The sequence below is a fragment of the Dasypus novemcinctus genome, chromosome 6 (assembly GCF_030445035.2).
Source record: "Dasypus novemcinctus isolate mDasNov1 chromosome 6, mDasNov1.1.hap2, whole genome shotgun sequence".
Lineage (NCBI taxonomy): Eukaryota > Metazoa > Chordata > Mammalia > Cingulata > Dasypodidae > Dasypus > Dasypus novemcinctus.
Genome location: NC_080678.1, coordinates 124683718 through 124705507, shown reverse-complemented (window position 1 = coordinate 124705507; position 21790 = coordinate 124683718). Strand labels below are relative to the sequence as shown.

At 44.5% G+C, this 21790-nt stretch overlaps 1 protein-coding gene across 3 annotated transcripts in view; it reads right to left on the bottom strand.

Moving 5' to 3' along the window:
• The window catches only part of SH2D4B (SH2 domain containing 4B), a 95784-nt gene that overhangs the window by 26043 nt on the left and 47951 nt on the right, over positions 1–21790 (bottom strand). For all 3 annotated transcript variants that reach the window (XR_009186284.2, XM_058299385.2, XM_023589894.3), the window contains one exon: positions 7007–7151. Coding sequence is in view for 2 of the 3 variants with exons in the window: in XM_058299385.2 (XP_058155368.1) it covers positions 7007–7151 (145 nt within the window). In the remaining variant the exon portion in view is untranslated. The remainder of the gene's footprint in view (positions 1–7006; positions 7152–21790) is intronic.

Sequence of the window (21790 nt, the reverse complement as noted above, 5' to 3'; positions counted from 1 at the left end):
TTCAAGAAAACAGAAAAGAGGGAACTGAAATCATGGGCCCTGAATTATCACATCTTCTCTCTTTTTGGAGGGTTTTCCATTTTCTGTTGTCACACAGTACATTAATTGGCAATCTGGCAGTCGCTGGGCCGATTGATTTCCCTTCTCCGTCCCTCACACAACACCAGGGCGGTGGGTAGCTTAGGAATGCACAGCCCCCTACAACTTAGAAACCACTTCCGCTGCTTCCCTCCTTTCACCCTCACGATTCCACTCAACTGAACATTATTTGCCTCATTTCACAAAAGAGGAAACTGAGCAACTGAGCAAGAACTTGCTCCACATCACAGAAGCAGAAGGCAGAGCCAGGGCTGGACTCCTAGTTCAATGCTCTTTCCCTCGCCCTATACTAGATTTGCGTGATTTCACATTTTAGTGCCTCACGATGTTATTCAGCGTACACCTCTGCCCTGCCTCCTTTCTCTACCTGCCACTTCTTCCATTCAAATGGTTGCATTCTTTCTTATTCCATCTCATCTTTCTAGCCTCGATCTTCCTCATTGCCCAACATGAACACCAGGCTGTGGCCACATCAAAGCAGGTGCCGTGACCTCTGCACACAGTCACTGCCTTGGCTCAGTGCTGTTCCCCTGCTACAATGCTGTTCCCCACTATCCTCACCTCTCCATCTTCCACAAATCGAGACTGAAACCAAATACCCTCTCCTTCATAAGGCTCTCCCTTCTAGTGTTTTATACAAACCCCTACTGGGTAAAGGACTTACAAGTGCATCTCTTTTTCTGGACTGTGAGGTCTCTGAGGAGGGGGAATACATCTAACATAATGGTTGCATATAGTAGGTGCTTAATAAATGCACACTGTTGCTCCTGAATCTGCTGTAGGTGCAGATCAAGAACATCTCCCCCAAGTACCAAGTGGAAGCTCCCCCAAATTGCCTGTCAAGTCTGAGCCTCAGTTGCCTTTTCAATAAAATGGAAATGCCACCACCAACTCTGCTCTAAGCATCTACATGCATGGATTGGACAGATTTGTGAAGGGTTTGTCTGGGTTTAGGGCATTTCGTTGGATTTAGTGAAAACGCTAATCAGTAATATTTGGCATTTCTTAAAATAACCCTAACCATACGTGCATGGGCATGAAGCAGTTAACGAGCGTCTTCCCAGCAGTTACCAAAGAGCGCAGGACTGTCCTCTTCTCCCTGAAAGCTGCCCGAGGTATTGCTTCAGAGCCTGCCCTTGAAGAAAAGTGCGCTTTGAACCCAGAGCTCACCTCCTAACACAGGGGCAGTGGCTAGGGCAGCAGGACGCAGCTCCCGGCCAGGGGGAGAGGGCCTCCACCAGCCCTGGCCGCCTCAGCCCCGAGGACAGCCAAGCCCAGGTAACAAGGAGTGCGGACCTAGCTCCAGCTTCACACACAGGCCACGCGGGATTCGTGCTTGTTCGCACGGAGGATTCCCCTCTTCTCCGCCCACCCCAGTGCCTTCGCTAACTGGGGCAGGACCTGAAGACCCAGACAGAGGCGCCGCGCAGGGCGCCACAGGAAGCCAGGGAGGCTGTGGCGAGCGAGGCGGAGGCCAGGCCATCCGCAGAGCCACCCGGACAAGAAAAGACTCCCCTTGAGGAGACCACCTCAGGCTCAGGGCAGCAGAACTACAGCACCAAAGGGTCTCCCCTAGGAGCCCCTGGAGCAGGGCCCCGAGCCCCACACCCCCACCTCCTGCTCACCCACCCGAACCTGCGCTCCAGAACAGACTTGTGGGAAAACAACTGCGCGACGGCCCTTAGAGAGCCAAGGCCTGGTTCTCAAGCTCTCCTGTGCCTGGAACAGCAAGCCCCTGGCACAGCCATGCTGCCCCCAGGACCAGGCAGCCAGGAGGCCTTGGCAACATCCCATCAAAGACATCACGCCAAGAAGTAAGAAGAGCACCGACATCTTACAAACCGCAACTGCCTCACAGGGAAGAAAAGTGAAAAAAATTGAACAGAAGAATTTTAACCAATGTTTGATTTCATCCACTTTCCATTTTGGATTATTCCTTCTCAACCACTTCGTTATGGTCACTTGGAATTTAAAACATCCAACACTAGAAATACATATTTTCCATCCATCCCTCTTGCCAGAAGTCCAAAACAATGTCTCCAAATTTGCCCCCCAGGCCTTCTGAACATTTATGACCAGCATAGATAAAATAAATATCGCTTTAAGAGTATGTCGGTGAAATGGTGGATTAAATCCTTTACTCATTAAAGCAATGAGTACACTAGCAACAATTATCAGAATAAACTTTCTCATAATGCTAGAAATTAACCAAAGGCTTGCAAGCAATCTGAGAAGAATTTACTCAAGAAAAATGGAATATTCTCCATGAAAGACCATATGGTAGGCCATAAAATAAGCCTATATAAATTTAAAAGACTTAATACAATGTGTGTTCTCCAATCACAATGGAATGAAATTAGAAATCAGTAACAGAAAGAAATTTAGGGAATTCACAAATATGTGGATATTTTAGAAACATACTCCTAAATAACCAATGGGTCCAGGAGGAAACCACAGAGGAAATTAGAAAATATTTTGAGGTGAATGAAAATTAAGACACAACATACCAAAACTTTTTGGATGCAGCAAATGCAGAATTTAGCAGGACATTTATAACAATAAATTCTTATATTTAAAAAGATCTCAAATCAATAACCTAACATTCCAATTTAAGACACAGTAAGGATAAGAGCAAATTGAACCTACAGTAAGCAGGAGAAAGGAAGTAAGATTAGAAAGCAAATTTATGACAAAGAAAATAGAAAACAATAGAGAAAATCAACAAAACAAAAAATTGGTTCTTTGAAAAGATTAACAAAATTGACTGACTTTTAGCTAGTCTAACAAAGAAAAAAAAAAAGAAGATTCAAATTACTAAAATTATCCATGACAGAGGGGATGTTATTGACATTACAGAATTAAAAGAGATTATAAAAGAATATTATGGACAATTGTATAGCACAAACTGGTAATCCTGTTGAAATGGAAAATATTCAGAAAAAGAGAAACTATCTGAACTGACTTAAGAAGAGATAGAAAATCTGAATAGACCTGTAACAAGATATTGAATTAGTAATCAAAAAAACAGTTCTCAGAGAAAAGCTCTGAACCAGATGGCTTCAGTGGTAAATCCTATCAAACATTTAAGAATTATTCCAAACCACAAACTCTTTCAAAAACAGAATACTTTCCAACTTGTTCTTTGGGGCCAGTATTACCCTGATACTTCTCAAACATCACAAGACACACAGAACATCATAAGAAAAGAAAATTACAACCACTATCCCTTATAAATATAGACACAAAAGTTTTCAACAAAATACTAGCAAACTGAATCCAGACATATATAAAAAAGATTATAAACTATGACCAATAGTAATTTATCCCAGGAATGCAAGATTGTTTTAATGTATAAAAATATATCAAGAGAGTCCACAATACTGACAAAGAACAAAACCACATGGTCATCTCAAGAAATGCAGAAAAAGCATTTGCCAAACCTAGCACCCTTTCACAGTTTAAAACAAACAGAAACAAAAACAGAAAAAACTCAACAATTTAGTAAGGAAGGAAACTTCCTCAACCAGATAAAGAGCATCTACCAAAAAAAAATTTGTTTTAAACTACAGGTAACATCATATTTAATGGTGAAAGGCTGAAAGCTTTCCTCCTAAGACCAGGAACAAGACAAGGCTGTCCTCTCTTAACTTTTATTCAGCATTTCAACATTGTACTGGATGTTTTAGCCAAGGCAATTTGGCAAGAGAAAAGAAATACATGGCATACATATTGAAAAGGAGAAATAAAACTATCTGTATTTGTATGCAAAATGATTGTATATGTATAAATATTGTAAGGCACCCACAAAACAACTAATAGAGCTAATAAGTAAATTCAGCAATGTTGCAGGACAGAAAAGTCAATTGTATGTCTATACACTAGCAAATAAACAACCTAAAAATGAAATTAAAATAATTCCATTTACAAGACTATCAAAAACAATAAAAAAACTAAAGAAAAAATTGTATGCCTTATTAATATGTATCAAAATTGATTCGTTAAAAAAAGAATAAATGTATTAAAAGAAAAGCAAGACATACACTGAAAACTAAAAATTATCATTGAAAGCCAATAAAGACTTAAATAAATGAAAATATACCTCCTGTTCATGGACTGGAAGACAATATTAAGATGGAAATATCTCCCAAATTGCCCTATAGCTTCAGCATAATCCCTATCCAACAGCCTTTTTTGAAGAAGTGGACAAGCTCACCCTAAAATTCGTATGGAATAGTTAAAACTATCTTGAAAAAGAAAACGTTAGAGGACTCACACTTCTCAATTTCAAAACTTACACAGGCTACAGAAATCAAGACTGTATGGTACTGGCATAAGAGTAAACATGTAGATCAATGGAATATAATTGACAGTCCAGAAACAAACGCATACATGAATGGGCAACTGATTTCAATGGGGAATCCTAAAAACCCAAGATGGGAAAGACTAGTCCTTTCATGATTGGTGCTGGGACAACTGGACAGCCACATGTGAAAGAATTAAGTGAAATTCTACTTCACATCACAGACAAAAATGAACTCAAAATGAATCAACAACCTAAATTACAACTGAAACTAAAACTCTTACAAGAAAACATAGGGATAAATCTTTATGGACTTGGATTTAGCAAGAATTTCTTAAATACGACACTCAAAGCACAAGCAATCAAAGAAAATAATGAATAAATAGAATTTATCAAAATCGAAAACTTTTGTACTTCAAAGGACACTATCAAGAAAATGAAAAGACAGCCCAGGGAAGGAGAAAAAATATTTTCAAATATCTAATAAGGGTCTAGAACCCAGAATATGTATTTATATACACACGCTATATGTATATACTCTTACAACTAAAAAATAAAAGGAAAAATAACCCAATTTTTAAATTAGAAAAAGATTTGAATAGACATTCTCCAAAGAAGATATATAAATGGCCAATAAGATATGAAAAGATGCTTACCATCTGTGACAGTTTGAATTTTGTGAATCCCAGAAAAGATTATGCCTTGAACCAATCCATTCCTGTGGGTACAGGCACCTTGATTGCATTAAACCAGTTAAGGGACCTTGATTAGATAGATAGATTTAGGGTTTGTGATTGGACTACATCAGTGAGGCTTGGCCCAGGTTGGGTCTTGCTCTTCCTGGGTCTTATATAAACCGAAAACTGAAAGCAGAAACACACAGAAAAAAGAGAGCATCTGTCTTTACCCTACCATGTGACAGAGAGGACTCCAGGCTCCCCTACAGCTGCAGAAAGACAGAGAAGCCCTGAGAGGCTCAAGCAGAAGAGGCTTAAGGAGCAGAGGGCCCGGGAGAGATGTCTGATCACCTGCAGCTGAGCTCCAGGAAAAAGTAGAGACTAGAAGACCCACCATCTTCCTCACCAGGTGGCAGGACTCCAGGATCTGCTACAGTGACCTTTGGTGAGAGCGACTCTAATGATTTGGACATTTTTGCAGACTCAACTGTAAACTTTTACCCTAATAAAATTCCTAATATAAAAGCCAACCCATTTCTGATACCTAAGACAACGTCCATTAGTCATTAGGGAAATAGAGATCAAAACCACAATACAAAACCACTTCACATCTGCTAGGATGGCTAAATCAAAGAGTCAGATAATAAATGTTGGCAAGGATGTGGAGAAATTGGAACCCATATATTGATAGTGGGAATGTAAAATGATGCAGCCTCTTTGGAAAACAGTTTGGCAGTTCCTCAAAATGTTAACAGAGTTGCCATATAATCCAGCAATCCTATTCCCAGGATCATACGTAAAAGGAACTGAAAATATATGTTCACACATACACTTTTACACAAATGTTCATAGCAACATTATCCGTAAGTTTCCAAAAAGTGGAAAGAGCCCAAATGTCAATAAACTAATGAAGAGACAACAAAAGGTAGTATATCCAAGCAATGGAATATTATTCGGCTATAAAAAGAAATGAAGTTCTGGTACAAGACGTTGGACCCCCAAATTATGCTAAATGAAAGAAGCCAATCATAAAGGACCACATGTTGTATGATTCCATCAATATGAAACCACAGAACAGGCAAATTTGTAGACAGAAAAGTGATTAGTGGTTGCCAGGAGGTGAGGGAATTAACTGCTAACGTGAACAGGGTTTCTTTGGGAGGTGATGAAAATATTCTGGAATCATATGTGACAATGGTTGGACAACTTTGGGAATATACTAAACTCCATGAACCATACACTGTAAAGGAGTGAATTTTATGGAATGTGAATTATATCCCGATATAAAATCTAATAATCTGGCACATAGCTAAGTGCTGAGGGCGAGGGCGCCCGTGGAAGGCACCCTACGTCTTTGCTCTCCAGCCCTGCCTGAGCTCTAGTAACTCATCTCGAGTGGGCAGATCGCACCTCTCCCTCACCCCCACCCAACCCTAACCGGGTCACCCATTCTTAAAGTTCCCGTCCACCCCTCAAAGCTGGTCCCGCGCTCCCTTTCCCACAGACCTCTCGCGGGGGTCTGCGCAGGCGCTCTGCCCCTCCGCCCCTCCGCGCGGCTCCCTGCTCCCGCCCCCGGCCCCCGGGGCACCGCGCGTGCTTCAGCTTCGCAGGGCCCTGCGCGCGAGTTCTCCAAGAGCCGCTGCGACCCCCGTCTCGGGACCCCCGGCTCAGCACAGCGGGGAAGTCATTAACTCAGTAAACGCACGGTTTCACGTTTTACCCACGAAATGGGGAGGGTGGGTTCTCGGCTCCACCAGGCCCAGGGCTGGTCCCGGGAAAACCTGCGCGTGTCGCTCGCGTGAGCGGCTGCGCAGGGGGCAGGGCGGGGGCCGGGGCAGGCGGGACGGTGGCTAGGGGCAGGGGGCCAGGGGCTGGGGTCGGGGTCAGGGTCGGGGGCGGGACCCAGCAGGCCGGGGGTGGCCGCACGCACGCTGCTCTTCCCACGCGCGCTGCTCCTCGCCCGCCGCGCCCCGCAGCTGCGCCCGCTTCAGGCTCCAGTAGAGCTCCTGCGCCCTGCGCTGCTCCAGGAGGCGGATCTCCGCTTCTCCCCGCCGCCTCTCCTCCGCCTCCTTCCTCTGAAACGGCGAGGACAGAAAGGTTAGGGGGCCCCCACCCCACCTGCCTGTCTCAGGCGCCCACCCGTGAAGTGGCGCCCGTCGCCCCAGCTGTCAAGGCCAAGGACCGAGTGGGTCGGGACACGTGGAAAAATTTGTAAATTCTAAGGCTTCCTGCACACGTAGGAGGACCCACTGCGTGTTTTCATGAGGTGGGGGAGGGGAAGGGCGACCGGGGTGGGAAAGGGGGGGATAGGGAAGGGCCACAGGGATGGGGAATGGGTGGGGGTGGGAAGGAAAGATGGGAGGGAAGATGGGAAGGGAAGAGGGTGGGTGGGAGATGGGGAGGGAAAAGGGTGGGGAAGGTCAGGTAGGAGGGAGATGGGGAGGGAAGAGGGTGGGGTAGGGAAGGGGAGAGGGAGATGGGGGGTGGGGAGAGGGTGGGGAGGGGGTGGGGAGGTGGGAATATGGGGTGCCCCTCCTTGGAAGCCGATTCCGTAGGAAATGCTCAGGCCTCAACCTCATGCCAGATAAGAGCTATCAAGGAGCTAACTGGAGTGGGGACCTCAACCGCCTCCCATTTTTGTGTGTGTGCTGGCAAGTCTGTTTTCCTTTCCCTTCCTGTACATCAAAGTAAAATGCCTATGTTAAAAAATCAAAGAATACCAAATATCAAATACCAAGTACCAAAATATCAAATGAAAAATAGCAGTTCTGAACTGTGGAAAAGGGTTAAGTTTAATTTTCACAAAGGGGAAGCCAGAGCTGCCTCTGTCTTTGGAGGAGGGAGGGAAAGGGACTCTAGTGACTTTGGTGCACCAGGAATTTGAAAAGTGGCACCAAAAGGAGGGGGGGGCAGTGGTGAGAAGTGGGGGTGGGGCCAATAGTGAAAGCGGCACCAAATTTGAAAAGTGCACCAGGAGTGAAAGCAGCCCAAGTCAGGCCCAGCCCGCAGAAATGTAGAGAGCACAGGAGCTGCAACTGGGAGTGGGAGCTGCAGAACTTAGACATCTCGGATAGGCTGTAACCCTGAAGTACCCAATCAATGGGAAACAGGGGAGAGACATGTGTGTTAGGTTTAGACTATAAATATCAGTATTTCTTGCTGTTTGGCCCCAGCCTTTTATCCAGGTTGTGCACCCATTCTTGCAAGGTCTTTAATAAAATTCTTTTCTCCTCCACAATTGGGTAAGCTTTTGTTTTCTTACAGGTGCAGCTTTCTTTCTAACGATCTTGGGGCTTGTCCAGGATCCAAAGCTTCAGGGGGGGACCCAGGGAAGATGAGGGGAAGGTGCACCCTGCTGGTTGAGCAGTCTCAGACTTAGCCACTGGGGGCCTGCCTTTGATAGCTGAAAGGACCCAAGACTAGACACTTAGGTCTGCCAATTGTGGGTGAGAAAAGGGGAAGGGAAAACCTGCCTCTCAATGACCAGGCAAACCTGTGCACGGGCCAAGGTAAGAAAAGGAACTTTTAAGTATTGCTTTGGTGGTAGGGAAATTCTGATGAGTCTGGGTTCAAAGAAGCCCAGACAAGACTCAGAATGGGGCATAAAGGCAGTCGGTTGACCAGAGCCGGGTTATCTGTAAGATCCCCTGGGGACATTCCTCCAGATAGTCCATTAGAGAGGACGTTGGAACATTGAACCGATAATGATTGAAACAAGGGAAAGGAAATGATCACTCAATGTATTCTGGCCAAAATACAGGGAAGATGAGGATTGGCTCTGTGCCAACCTTGCTTTCATAGTTCTTTTTGTGTTTTCCTGTTTGTTCAGTATATGTTCTAATACCTCTGGATGGTAATATTAAATTGATCATAAAAATTCTTAAAAGAGCTCTGTTCAAGGAAGTGGACTTGGCCCAATGGATAGGGCATCTGCCTACCACATGGGAGGTCCACGGTTCAAACCCTGGGCCTCCTTGACCTGTGTGGAGCTGGCCCATATGCAGTGCTGATGCGCGCAAGGAGTGCCATGCCACGCAGGGGTGTCCCCCACATATGGGAGCCCCACGCAAAAGGAATGCACCCCAGAAGGAGAGCCGCCCAGTGTAAAAGAAAGTGCAGCCTGCCCAAGAATGGCACCGCACACATGGAGAGCTGACACAACAAGACGCAACAAAAAGAAACACAGATTCCCAATGCTGCTGATAAGGATAGAAATGGTCACAGAAGAACACACAGTGAATGGACACAGAGAGCAGACAATGGGGGTGGGGCGGAAGAGGAGAGAAATAAATAAATAAATCAGTTTTTTTAAAAAGAGCTCTATTCAAATGGCTAAAAATCAAAAAAGAACTTATATTAATAAATAAAGTATGGAAATCTAAATTGAGATGAATAGTTTATTTTTTCACAGAACAGAATGAGAGATATGAAACTTAAGTAGATATAAAAGGTATAAAAGGTTTGTGCAAGTGCTGACCAGAATTTGGTAAGTTTGTTTAAAGGAATGTGGTTTTTTTCCTAAGATAAGATAGCTGGTTTTCTTAAAATCATATGGAAGTACATAGACAAAACTTGAAATGCATATGGCAAGTTGTAGGAGGTATTGTAGAAGGTAGCATTAAGTAAGGGAATGTGTTTTGTGAGAGCAGAATTTGTCTTGAGATGAAGCAACCATGGTCTGTGTGGCTGTGGATAGTTATAAGAAGTTTGTAGAAGCAATGCTTAGCCCAAAATATGTGAATGGCTAATTCCAGTAAGGTGTTATTAAACAGAAACTGAATTGACTTTAATAACAAAAAGTAGCTTCATAATAGCAAAAACTGTCAGAGGTCACCGCAATCTGCATATTGAAATGGTGGTAAAGGAAGATGATCTTGATCTTGGTGAAAGTATAGAAGTAAAAAGCTCCATGGTGCTGCAGAATGCTATACCAGGCCAGTGGAACACTGGAGCCAACCTTCATAGCTTCTGCCTAGGGTCAGTGGTGCTGCAGCATGCTGGCTGTGTTAAGGACATGCTAAGTGGAGCAGTGATTACCAGAGTGCTGTGAGTAGAACTTAATTATAATTGGCATCATGGCCTGATCCCATGTAGAGACAACTTTTATGGTGTTGCAAACCTGAAGATTAGATCTATTAATTGCAACTCAAAAAGAAACTTATGCATTCATTATTGCATTGATTGGTATTAAGTACTATACCTATATCTCTCCTATTCTGGATATATGCTTGATGATTATGGTGATATCTTTTCTAGATCATATGCATAGGGATATTGAACATATTAAAAGGTCTTGGTAAACTTCATTTTCTAAGCAGTTAATGAATATCTTAATCCAAGTCTCCCTCCTAGGCCCTATTCTAAAACTTGTACCACTCATATCCTGGGGAGGATTGGCAAACCCACATACCATCCTGCCAGGGCTAAGCATTTTCCCACCAGGAAGGAAATAGTGAAAAGGTGGCCGGGATCCACTTCAGCTTAACCCTTTTGAGATAGTCTATTAGTAACCTTTCCTCACCTAGGACCTGGAAACCAATTTCTGATGAAAACCTACACAATAAAGCCCATAAACTTTGAGAAGATGCAGCCTTTAGGCACCTGGCCTGTTCTATTTTTGTGACCCAGTATCCTTTCAATGATATCCTATATCCTTAAAGTTCTAATTAGGTTTATTTTTTCCATCTTGTTAGCCATATAGGGATTTGAGCCAGTTTCATCCAGGGTGCCATAATCATCTCCCTCCAACCATGATAGAATAGCAGGAGGGTTTTACACCTTGTCAGGTAAGGCCTACTGTCCCTTACCAGCAGGAAGCAGTTACAAAAGAGTGACCCTTTAAGAATGAAGGTGTAAGCTCTCAGGGGGAGATAAAGGCTTTAGAGGGGCTCGAACGGGCACTGGTGCAGGACTCTGTTCTAGTCCTCCCTTCCCTTCAGAAACCTTTCAACCTGTTTGTTACAGTGATAAAGGGACAGGCTGTGGGTTCTGACCCAAATCTGGGGAGGTCAAAGGAGACCTGTAGCCTTCCTTTTCAAAATCCTGGATCCTGTCTCTAGGGGATGGCCTGGATGTGTTCAAGCTGTGACAGCAACTGCCTCCTGGTAGAAGAGAGCAGGATACTGACTTGTGGAGGAGTCTTAGTCATTAGCACCCCTCATCAGGTCAGAACTATTGTCTCAGAAAGCGGTGAAGTGGTTCACTGATTCCTGAATTCTGAAGTATGAGACTATCCTAATGGGAAAAAAAACATGACTTGCTATTGACAACAGACCATAGCCTAAACCCGGCCTCCTTCCTTTGGAAGGGATCTGACCAAATGGAGACTCCTGAGCATGACTGTTTAGACCTGACTATCAGACCCCAGTCTGATCTGACCTCGGGGACCTTCCCCTGCACTCAGGGGGAAAATTATTCATAGATGGGACCTCCAGGGTCCTAGAAGGAAGGAGGCACAACGGCTGTGCAATTGTGGATAGACTAACTTGTGAGGTGAAAGAAGCTGGGCAATTGCCCAGTGACTGGTCAGCTCAAACCTGTGAACTGTATGCATTAAGTCAAGCCTCAAATTATTAGAGGAAGAGGATGGTACAGTCTACACAGACTCTAAATTTGCCTTTGGGGTAGTCCATTACCTTTGGAAAATTTGCGAAAAAAAAGGGATTGATTAACAGCAAAGAAAAAGGGCTAGTCTACAGGGAACTAATAAAAGAAGTATTGGCCAATCTACTTTTAACCAGGGAAATATCAGTGGTGCATGTAAACGGACACCGGAAAGGTCATACGTTTGAGGCAAAGGGCAATAGGTTAGCAGATGAAGAGGCTAGGAAGCGTCCCTTAGTTCCCCTTTGAAGTTGATGATCCTGGTACTCTCCTTTCCCGAAGAGTTCGGGGTCCCCACATTCTCTGTAAAGGAGGTGAAAGAGCTGGAGCAGTTAGGAGCAACCCTGGATGATCAAGAGAGGTGGCTCCTCCTGGATGGCAGGCGGATGCTGAATAAATGATGACAGAAGCATTAGCAGTCTTATACCAAGGGAGTCACCGGAGGGAGGGTGGGGAAGGCCATATTGTAATTTGCTTCTTAAGCATTTTGGATGCATGGGCCTTTATACTGTAGCTAAACAAAGAAGTGAATGATATATGATTTGCCAAAATGTCAATAGAAAAGTCTTAAGGAAGCAAGAACAAAGGGGATGGGAGTCAGGCCTCAGGCCATTCCAGAATATTCAGGCTGATTACACTGAAATGCCCTAATGGGTCCGCTAAAGTATGTTTTGGTTATTGGAGATCATTTGGCAGGATGGGTGGAGGCATATTCTCTGGCCTCAGCTACAGCATAAGGAACTTCTAAAATTATCCTTGAACAAATCATTCCTCGTTATGGGTGAGTGGAAAATATAGACTCAGACAATGGTAGCCACTTTACTTTCTGTGTACTCCGGAATATTACGTGAAGCCTGGGTGCTACATGGAACTTCGATACACCTTGGCACCCACTGTCTTCAGGGAGAATGGAGAGAATGAATCAGACTTTAAAGAAGCATCTTTCTAAATGGATTTTAGAAACAAAATTATCTTGGATTAAGTGCCCTAATGAGGATTAGAACTGCCCCTAGGAAAGAAATGGGAATCTCCCCTTATGAAAGGCTTTTTGGCTTGCCTTTTCCTAGGAGGCCTGGAGGCCTCCTTTCTTTAGAGTCAAAGGATCTCTTCCTTAAGAATTATATACTGGCTTTGTCCTCTACTTTTTCATCCCTCAGGCATCGTGGTTTGCTGGCTCAGACCCCGCCTCTCTAATTCACTGTCCATCAACACCAACCAGCAGTTGGGTCCTAATCAAGTTATGGAAGGAGTCCAAACTTCAGCCAACCTGGGAAGGACCCTATTAAGTTTTGTTGACAACTGAAACTGCAGTCCCAATAGCAGAAAAAGGCTGGACCCACTATTCTCAAGTAAAAGGGCAAGTACCTGAAACCGGATGATAAGTACCCAACAACACCGGCCAAGTTGTGGGAAATAACTCCAACTTTGGATCCCTTAAGGATCACTCTGAGATGGCGATAGTTGGGAGGGCATATTAGAAAAGGGGAGGAACTGCTCGGACTCTCTATCAATGAACTTTGTGGGAAGATATCCCTCCACTTAGATAGAAGGCTATTATCTAGACTGTGGGAATTTGGAGCACCAGTGATGGATGAATGGGGAAAATAAATACCTATGCCCAGAGCCAGTCGGGAATGGTTACAGTCAAGCCCCCCCCTGGCCCCTCCTGGGACGATGTACGGTGGACTACCCAGTATAAGGGGTGGGCCATGAATATGGGATGGGTTTCACCAAGTTCAAGGCCATTAAAGGGTAAAAATAACCTTTTATAAAGGTAATACCCTGACAGCTGCAAAAGTCTTCAGTGTAATCCAGTAGTAGTAACTATTAAGATGGCAGACAAATTAGAAACTGAGATCAGTACCAGGGACCAAGTAGTTGATAGAGTATATGGAATGGGGGTGAATGTTACAGGTAAATATCCTCTGGGGAGGTTCCTTCCTTCCCCTGTGGATATGTGTCAACAATGTCTCCTCCAGCTAACCCTTGAGAGATGACAAGGGAAAACCCAACAAAGGCCAGTTCCCCAATGCAGAATGATCCCAAAGCAGTCAGAATACTTCAGGCAGAGGATTTAAAGCAGACCATAGAAATAGAAACAGGATATGGAGATACAAACACCTGAGTAGAATGGGTCAAATATAGTCCAGTGTCTGAACAAAAGCAACTATTACACTTGTGCAGCAGGCCAACGCACAACTCATACTGTACCCTTTCCACTAGGTATGGAAAAGCATGAAAGGGAGTTTAAGTACATAATACTCCTCTTCCAGAGTGCTACTCCTAGTGAAAATTGCAGTACAGTGTCTTCTCTCTTCCCTCCTGTCAAAAAGGGAAATACCAAAGCTGTACCAGCTTCCCACCTTGGTCCAGGAAGTCACTCTGCCTGTCTCTCTAGATAAAGGGCTCCAGGACCTTGTGACTATGGCCTGTGTACATGAATATGGAACATGAGTGAGGATAGTACTGGCAATTTCTCCAGTTTGGCCATACCCCGAGCAGACCTTTGGTGGTACTGTGGAAAGGGCATCCTCCAACCGGTGTTACCTGAGAAGTGGGGAGAAACCTGTGCTCTGGTTCAATTTGGCATCCCATTTACCCTGGCATTTGAAAAAGAGGAAGAAACACAAAACGAGGGAGAGAGAAAGAAAAGAAATTTACCTGGTTCCTTTGATGACTGAATTTATCTAGATAGTATAGGAGTTCCCCAAGGGAGTTCCTAATGAATTTAAAACTAGAAATTAGGTAGCTGCATGATTTGAGTCATTCTTGTTCTGGTGGGTCACCATTAACAAAAATGTGGATTGGATTAACTATATATGTTATAATCAACAAAGATTTATGAATTACACTAGGGGTGCAGTTAAGGAAATAGCAGAAGAGTTGGATGGCATGGGAAAACAGGATAGCCCTAGATCTGATGCTAGCAGAAAAAGGAGGCATCTGTATTATGATTAAAGGTAGTTGCTGTACCTTCATCCCAATAATACGGCCCAAGACAGGAATATTACCAAGGCCTTGCAAGGCTTAATAGCCTTATCTGAACAGTTAACAGAAAATTCTGGCATTGACAACCCACTTATGAGATGATTAGAGAGTTGGTTTGGAAAATGAAAAGGAGTGGCGCGGTCTATACTGACCTCCCTTATCATCGTGGCTGTGGCACTCACAGCAGTTGAATGTTGCATCGTACCATGTGCCCGAGGGTTAGCTAAAAACTCATTGAAATGGCCCTAACCAAACAGATGCCCACACAGTACAAGCAAAACAACTTGTACCCCCTTAAAGAGGAAGATCTCTCTTATGAAGAATGTGAGGAGGCTCTTAGCAGATTTGAGAAACTAAATAGTGAAAACTAAAAGAGTCTAAAAGAAAAGGGGGATTTGTGGGAAAGGGTTATGTTTAATTTTCACAAAGGGGAAGCCAGAGTTGGCTCTGCCCTTGGAGGAGGGAGGAAAAGGGGCTCTAGTGGCTTGGGCATGCCAGGTTTGAAAATTGGCACCAAAACAAGGGGGGGCCAATGGTGAGAAGTTGGGGCAGGGCCAATAGTGAAAGTGGCACCAAATTTGAAAAGCACCCAGGAGTGAAAGCAACCCCGAGCTGTGCCCAGCCCACAGGAATATAGAGAGCGCAGAAGCAGCAACTGACAGTGGGAACCATGGATCTTAGTTAGACATCTCAGATAGGCTGTAACCCCTGAAGTACCCAATCAGTGGGGAATAGGGGAGGGACCTGCATGTTAGGTTTAGGCTATAAATGTATTTCCTGCTGTTTGGCACTGGACATTTTATCCAGGTCCTGCACCTGTTCTTGCAAGATCATTAATAAAATTCTTTTCTCCTCCACAATCAGGTGCGCTTTCGTTTTCTTACAGGTGCAGCTTTCTTCTAACATGAATTGCTCACCCCATCTCAGGAGGCAGTCAGAGGCCACCATTTTCAATTGCTTTAGATGTCTCTTTTGGTAGTTCTACCGCATGTCTGAAAAATGCTGCCCATTCTTAATTTGTAAATTCTAGACATAACTACAACCTTTCTTTTTTTTGGTATACGAATATTTAGCATTCATATTCCCCCCACAGACACAACCATACTACTCTTCTCCTCAACCTTAAAATAAATTATAACACTGTTTGTGGTTAAATCGATAATCAGTGTAAATATAATTTGCCTTAAAGCTAAATTTTCCTAAGTTTTAAAAAGCACAGTTTTTAACTTGTCAACATCTCTGAAATATAGGTGTGTCTTACAACTTGCCCCTTTAATTGGCAACAGTTTTTTCTTTCTTCTTAACGAATAAAATAATGATGCATTTTACAATGAATGGCATCTTAAGTTCAGTAAAATACAGTGGTATGACTGCTTTTCTTTTTTCAAATGATTCCCCCACCCTCAGGCTAATAATTTGTTTTACCTTGAAGACTGAATTTTCCCAAACCCCTCTCAGATCTTCTTTCTCTGTTTTAACCAGATTCTTTCTATTGTGACTGACAATACAGCAGTTTTCTTTTTCCGAGTGGGCCTCCACGCCCCCCAGGAGCCATCTCTCCATTGCTCTTGCTCTCCACCCATTATCCACCACCCATCCCTGAGGCTTCCCCCCCTTGGAGCCCCTGCTTCTTTGCCCCCATGTCTTCTTCCTTGTCACTTGCTCATTTTGCAGCAATACCCCTTTGAGTACTTCTTAGAGGTGCACAGAAAGAAATTTTCAGAGTCTTTACATCTCTGAAAATATCTATATACTACCCTGACATGTAACTGCTAGTTTAGCTGAGCACAGAATTTGATTGAAAATCATTCTACAGAATTTAGAAGGCTTTATACTCCTTTGCCTTCTAGAATCCAGTAATGCCACTCTGAGTTTCATTCTTCTGTTTGAATCGTTAATTTTTCTCTCTGGAAGCCTTTAAGCTCTTCTCTATCACTGATGTTCTGAATTTTTCTACATGATTGATATGGATTTTCTTTCATTCATTGTGCTAAGCACTCAAGGTGCTCTCAGTCTGAAAGCTTGTGTCTTTCTGATCTAATACATCTTTCTTAGGATTTCTTTGATAATTTTTTCCCCTCTCATTTTTCTTTTCCTTTCTAAAACTCCCATTAGACAAATGTTGGCCTTCCTAAGTGGATCCTCTTAAGTCCCTTATCATTTCCCTGTTATTTTCCATCCCTTGTCTTTTTTTTTTTTCATTCCTTGTTGACCTCACTGGCTTAGTCTTCCAAACTGTCTACTGAATCTTTTATTTCAGCTATCATATTTGTAACGTCCAAGCCCTCTTTCTTATTCTTTGGTTGCTCCTTTCTCTTTGTGGCATCCTGTACTTGTTTCATGAACTCAGTAGTGCCTCTCTGAAGATTTTGGAGCTTTAATTTAGGTCTCTCTCCTCTGCTTTTCGTTTTGTTTGCTTTCCTAGTTTGTTTGACTTGTGCAGTCGTTCATGTCGGAGGCTTTCATCAGGTGTCTTGTGCTCCCTTGGAGGTATAGACGGGGCTCTACTGAGAGATGGTCTTCAGGGGTTCAGGTGTCTAGAGGTCATCTTGCTGTGCTTATCCAGTATCTGTCCTCTGTCCTAGGTGACATTTGACTTCCAGCATTCCAGGGATCTGCCCTCAGTCCTGAGCAAGTGGGGCCCCTGTCCTAGGCCCCACTTCAGGGGACCCCATGATTTGAAATGCCTTCTTTGGAAGTTTTCCCTCTAGTCCCCCAACCCCCCCAGGTGCAGCAGTGTGTCCAGGAAGGTGCTCCCAGCCCAGACCATGTCCTGCAGCTGTCCCTTTCATGGAGACGCTGAAGAGAACTCACCTTCTTCGGGTTATCAGACAAAGGCTGATGCACTCAAAGGCAGACAGGCAAGCCCTCCTCTTCCAGCTCTGGCATCAAATGCCTTTTTCTGGCAAGCCCCAAGCCCTCTGAGCTGCCCAGCCTACCCAATCCCCCTTCTCCTGATAACGCATGGTAACAGCACCCACAGGAGCTCACACCAGTGGAAAAAGTCACCGAGGCAGATGCCTTTTCTGGAAGGTACACAGTTACCAGTGGGCTTCTGCAAGGCACTGGACTCCACTGCCAGGTCACAGCCCAGGGCCTAGAGGGCAGTAGGAGGAGTGAGTGACCTGGCCCCCAAACCACCTACACTTGCTGTGTTCTCAAGAAGAAAAAAAAAGTTTTAAATTCAGTGAAGGGTGTTGGTGCATTCCTGCATACAGGACTCACGGAATGCTAAAGTCTTGGATTTAAGAAATGCCATAAAAATTATCTAAGCCAATCTCTACCTAGTGCATAAATCCTTGGGGGAAGCCACTTCAGTTACCTGCTGCTGAGTAACAGACTACAAGAAGATTGAGTGACCTGAAATGACACCCGTTTTGTTTGCTGTGACTCTGCAGGTTAATAATTCAGGGGCTTGGTGGGGTGATTCCACCGCTCCACGTGGGGTCAGAGAGGTAGTTTGTGTGTGCAGGGTTGTTCAGGGCTGCTGTGACAAATAGCACAGACAGATTAGCTTAAACAACAGGAGATCACGGCCTCCCACTTTGGAGGTCAGGAGTCCAGCATCGAGCTGTCGTGGGATCCTGCCTTCTCTGGTGCCTGCTGGGCTCTGGTGCTGGCCTGCTGGCAAGCCAGTACCCTGTTTCAGATTCTGTTCAGGGCCACCTCTCTCCGTCTCTCTCCTCCTGACACCCACCACTGTGTCCCAGTTTCCTCTGTCATACTGGATTGAGGCCAGCCTGATTCAGTTTGGCTTCACCTAACCTAAGAGGGTCCTGGGAAACCTCTTTGCAAATGAGTTCATTCACTGGAACATGCCTTTGGGGGGTGATTCAATTCATAACAGGCTGGAAGAGCCCAGAACTCTTTCCTCGCCCCCTGCCGCCTTGGTGCTCTTCCACCTAGCCTTTTTTGGCGCCACATGGCTAGACTGGGCTTCCTTGCAGCATGGTCAACTCAAGCCCTCGGTGTAGGCAGGGCTTCTTATATGGCCCCTGGCTTCCAAAGGTGAGCATTCCAAGAGGGACAGAAGTGGCAGCTGCAGCTCTCTAGGTTACACAGTCATTCCTACCGCATCCTACAAGTTCAAGCCCAGATTTGAGGGCAGGAAAAAGTGACCCCACCTCTTGAAGGGCAGCATGCTGAAAAATTTGCAGCCAGCCATCTTTAAGCAACCACGGAAACGTTTTCTGTTTAACTATTATTTGTGATGAGGCACTTACCTCAACACAAGGGTGCTTCGTTTACAGGCAGCTCTGACAGAAAATGGTCCAACTTCTCGTGGGGTCCATTGGTAAGGAGGGCCTTTCTAGCTACGGTGTGGCCAGAATCAGTTGGGGTGGGGCTTCGTCCATAAGACTGGAGGTAGCGGAAACTTGGAGGCAGTGAGAGAAGCCAGAACCAGAAAAGCCGGAGAGGGAGGCCACGTGGCAGTGACACCATCACTAGAACACTGCCGGTTGCAGGAGAAGCCCAGCCTTGCCAGCAGCTTGGTTCTGTGCTTCTAGCCTTCAAAACCAAGACACAGTAAGTGCTTGTTGTTTACGCCAACCTACTGTGTGGCATTTGTCACAGTGGCTGCGGCAGATTAAGACCCTGCCCCTAATGGTGCTGCTTGCTTTTCTGGGGCTCTTCAAAATGAAGACATACCAAATTGGAATTCCTACTTGTATTAAAGTTGAAATAGACACATTTGGCAAAGTAATTTAAAAGTGGACTCTCATTTAGAGAGAGCACCAAAAGCGTGCATTTGAGCTCCCCAGTGAATGCGAGGAGCTGCTCAGGTGGCGTTTATCACCCCCTCTGTCCCTGAGCTTCTCGAGAGGACATCCACCAGAAACTCTGCTGGGAACTGGGTCCTCTGACCCCTTGTGGACTGAGCTCCAGGCCCTGGCTCCCCTGAGCCACACTCCTCAGCTGGGCATGAGGGAGGCCAGAAGTTGGAACAGGGGACTCTCACTGTTAGAGACACTTTTAAAGATTTGATTTTCTTCCCCAGCAGATGTAACAGTCATATACAAAATCCAACAATATAAACTAAATGTCTCTTCACATATGAACTGGATTTTAGATATTACCGTGGATATTCTTACTCCTTTTAATAGATGTGCTAATGATTACTGTGGCTCTCAGGAAGAGACCCTTATTCATAGACGCATGCTGAAGGAGTTAGGGTTGGAACAGGAGTCAGCAAATGAAGGCTTTAAGCCAAATCCAGCCTCCGCCTATTTTTGTAAATAAAGTCTTATTGAAATACAGTCACGCCCCCTTTGCTAGGGTGCTTCTGTGCTACCACAGCAAAGTTGAGTATTTCAACAGAGACCATATGGCCCGCAGAGCCTAAAATCTTTCCTGTCTGTATCTTCGTAGAAAAAAGTTTGCCAAGTCCTGAATTAGAGTGTCATAAAAAGTCATAAGGGCAAAACCCATGATTAGGTCGACGGGGATGGTGTGGCAGTGGATAGGGGTGAGGGTGGCGCAGGAATGCAAGTGGGCTTGATGGTGCTGAAGCGTGAGGGTGAGCAGGGTGAGAGATACAGGGTTGGATTGTCCACGGAACTCCGGGGAGGACTGGAGGAAGGAGCAGGTGAACTCTGGGGATTGGCAGGTCTGTGGTTGAAACTACAATGTGAGAATGTTCTTTTGGCAGATAAGGCAGGGGAAGGTCACTGGTGTATGGTGTTGGGGGTGGGGAGATGTATGGGAAAGGGTGCATCTGGGGCGTGCTTCTGTAGAATATGAAAGTGTTCCTCTTGGCATAGGTAGTTATCTCAGTGGTGAAGACCCACACAATGAACAAGAAAATACTAAACTCCCATCCTGGGGAGTCTTGCTATATTCTCAAATAGAGGGTTAAGAACCTCTCAAGTGCACAGGCAGTGTCTAAAAGTGTGTAAAAGAAAACAACATGGGAGGTCCCAGGTTCAGTTCCCGGTACCTCCTATTTAAAAAAAAGGGCAAAACAAATGAAAAAAAAAAACCAACTCAGGGGCAGCAGAGTAAGCCCAATGTTTAGGGCATCCATCTACCACATGGGAGGTCCGCAGTTCAAACCCTGGGCCTCCTTGACCCGTGTGGAGCTGGCCCATGCACAGTGCTGATGCGCACAAGGAGTGCTGTACCATGCAGGGGTGTCCCCCACGTAGGGGAGCCCCACGCGCAAGGAGTGTGCCCCATAAGGAGAGCCATCCAGCCCGAAAGCAAGTGCAGCCTGCCCAGGAATGGCGCCACACACACGGAGAGCTGACACAACAAGATGACGCAACAAAAAGAAACGGATTCCCGTGCCGCTGACAACAACAGAAGCGGACCAAAAAAAGATGCAGCAAATAGACACAGAGAACAGACAACCAGGGGGGGTGGAAGAGGAATAAATAAATAAATAAATTTTTTAAAAAAACAAAAACAAAGAGGACCTGATGTGGCTCAGTAATTGAGCACGCACTTCCCACATATGAGGCTGTGGGTTCAATTTCTGGCCCCTAATACCTCAAAAAAAAGAAAAGTAAAAAGAAAACAGACCAATATGTCAAGACCTCAATATTAATGCATGTAAACTATGAACCTTATTCTTCAAAAATTGAAATTTAGTGGTTGCCATAAGTGCTGGGGTGGGGGTGGGGGAAGAATAGGTAGAACATAGGGCATTTTTAGGCATTAGAATTGTTCTGCATGATCTTACAGTGATGGATAGAGGTTATTATACATTTTATCAAAACTTATTAAAGTGTACTGTGCAAAATGTAAACCAGAATGTAAACCATTGACCATAGTTAGTGGCAATGTGTCAATATTTGTTCATTGATTGAAACAAATGTACCATATTCATGTAGGACGTTACTGGTAGGGGAAGATGTGGGGGAGGTGATATACAGGAATCCTCTGTATTTTCTGTGTGACTTTTCTGCAACATAAAGCTTCTTGGAATATTAAGTGAAAAAGAAATAAGATACTGGGGGAACATACAGAAGAAATTGTCAATATACATAAAATATAATATCTTACAGTGATGAAAGGCAAATGCAAAAAAAATTATTTTTATTTTATTATTTTGGCTTCTTTTGGGGGGAGGTTTTGGATTGTAGAAGGGTTGCAACTATGGCAGGGGAGGATCAGTGGTATG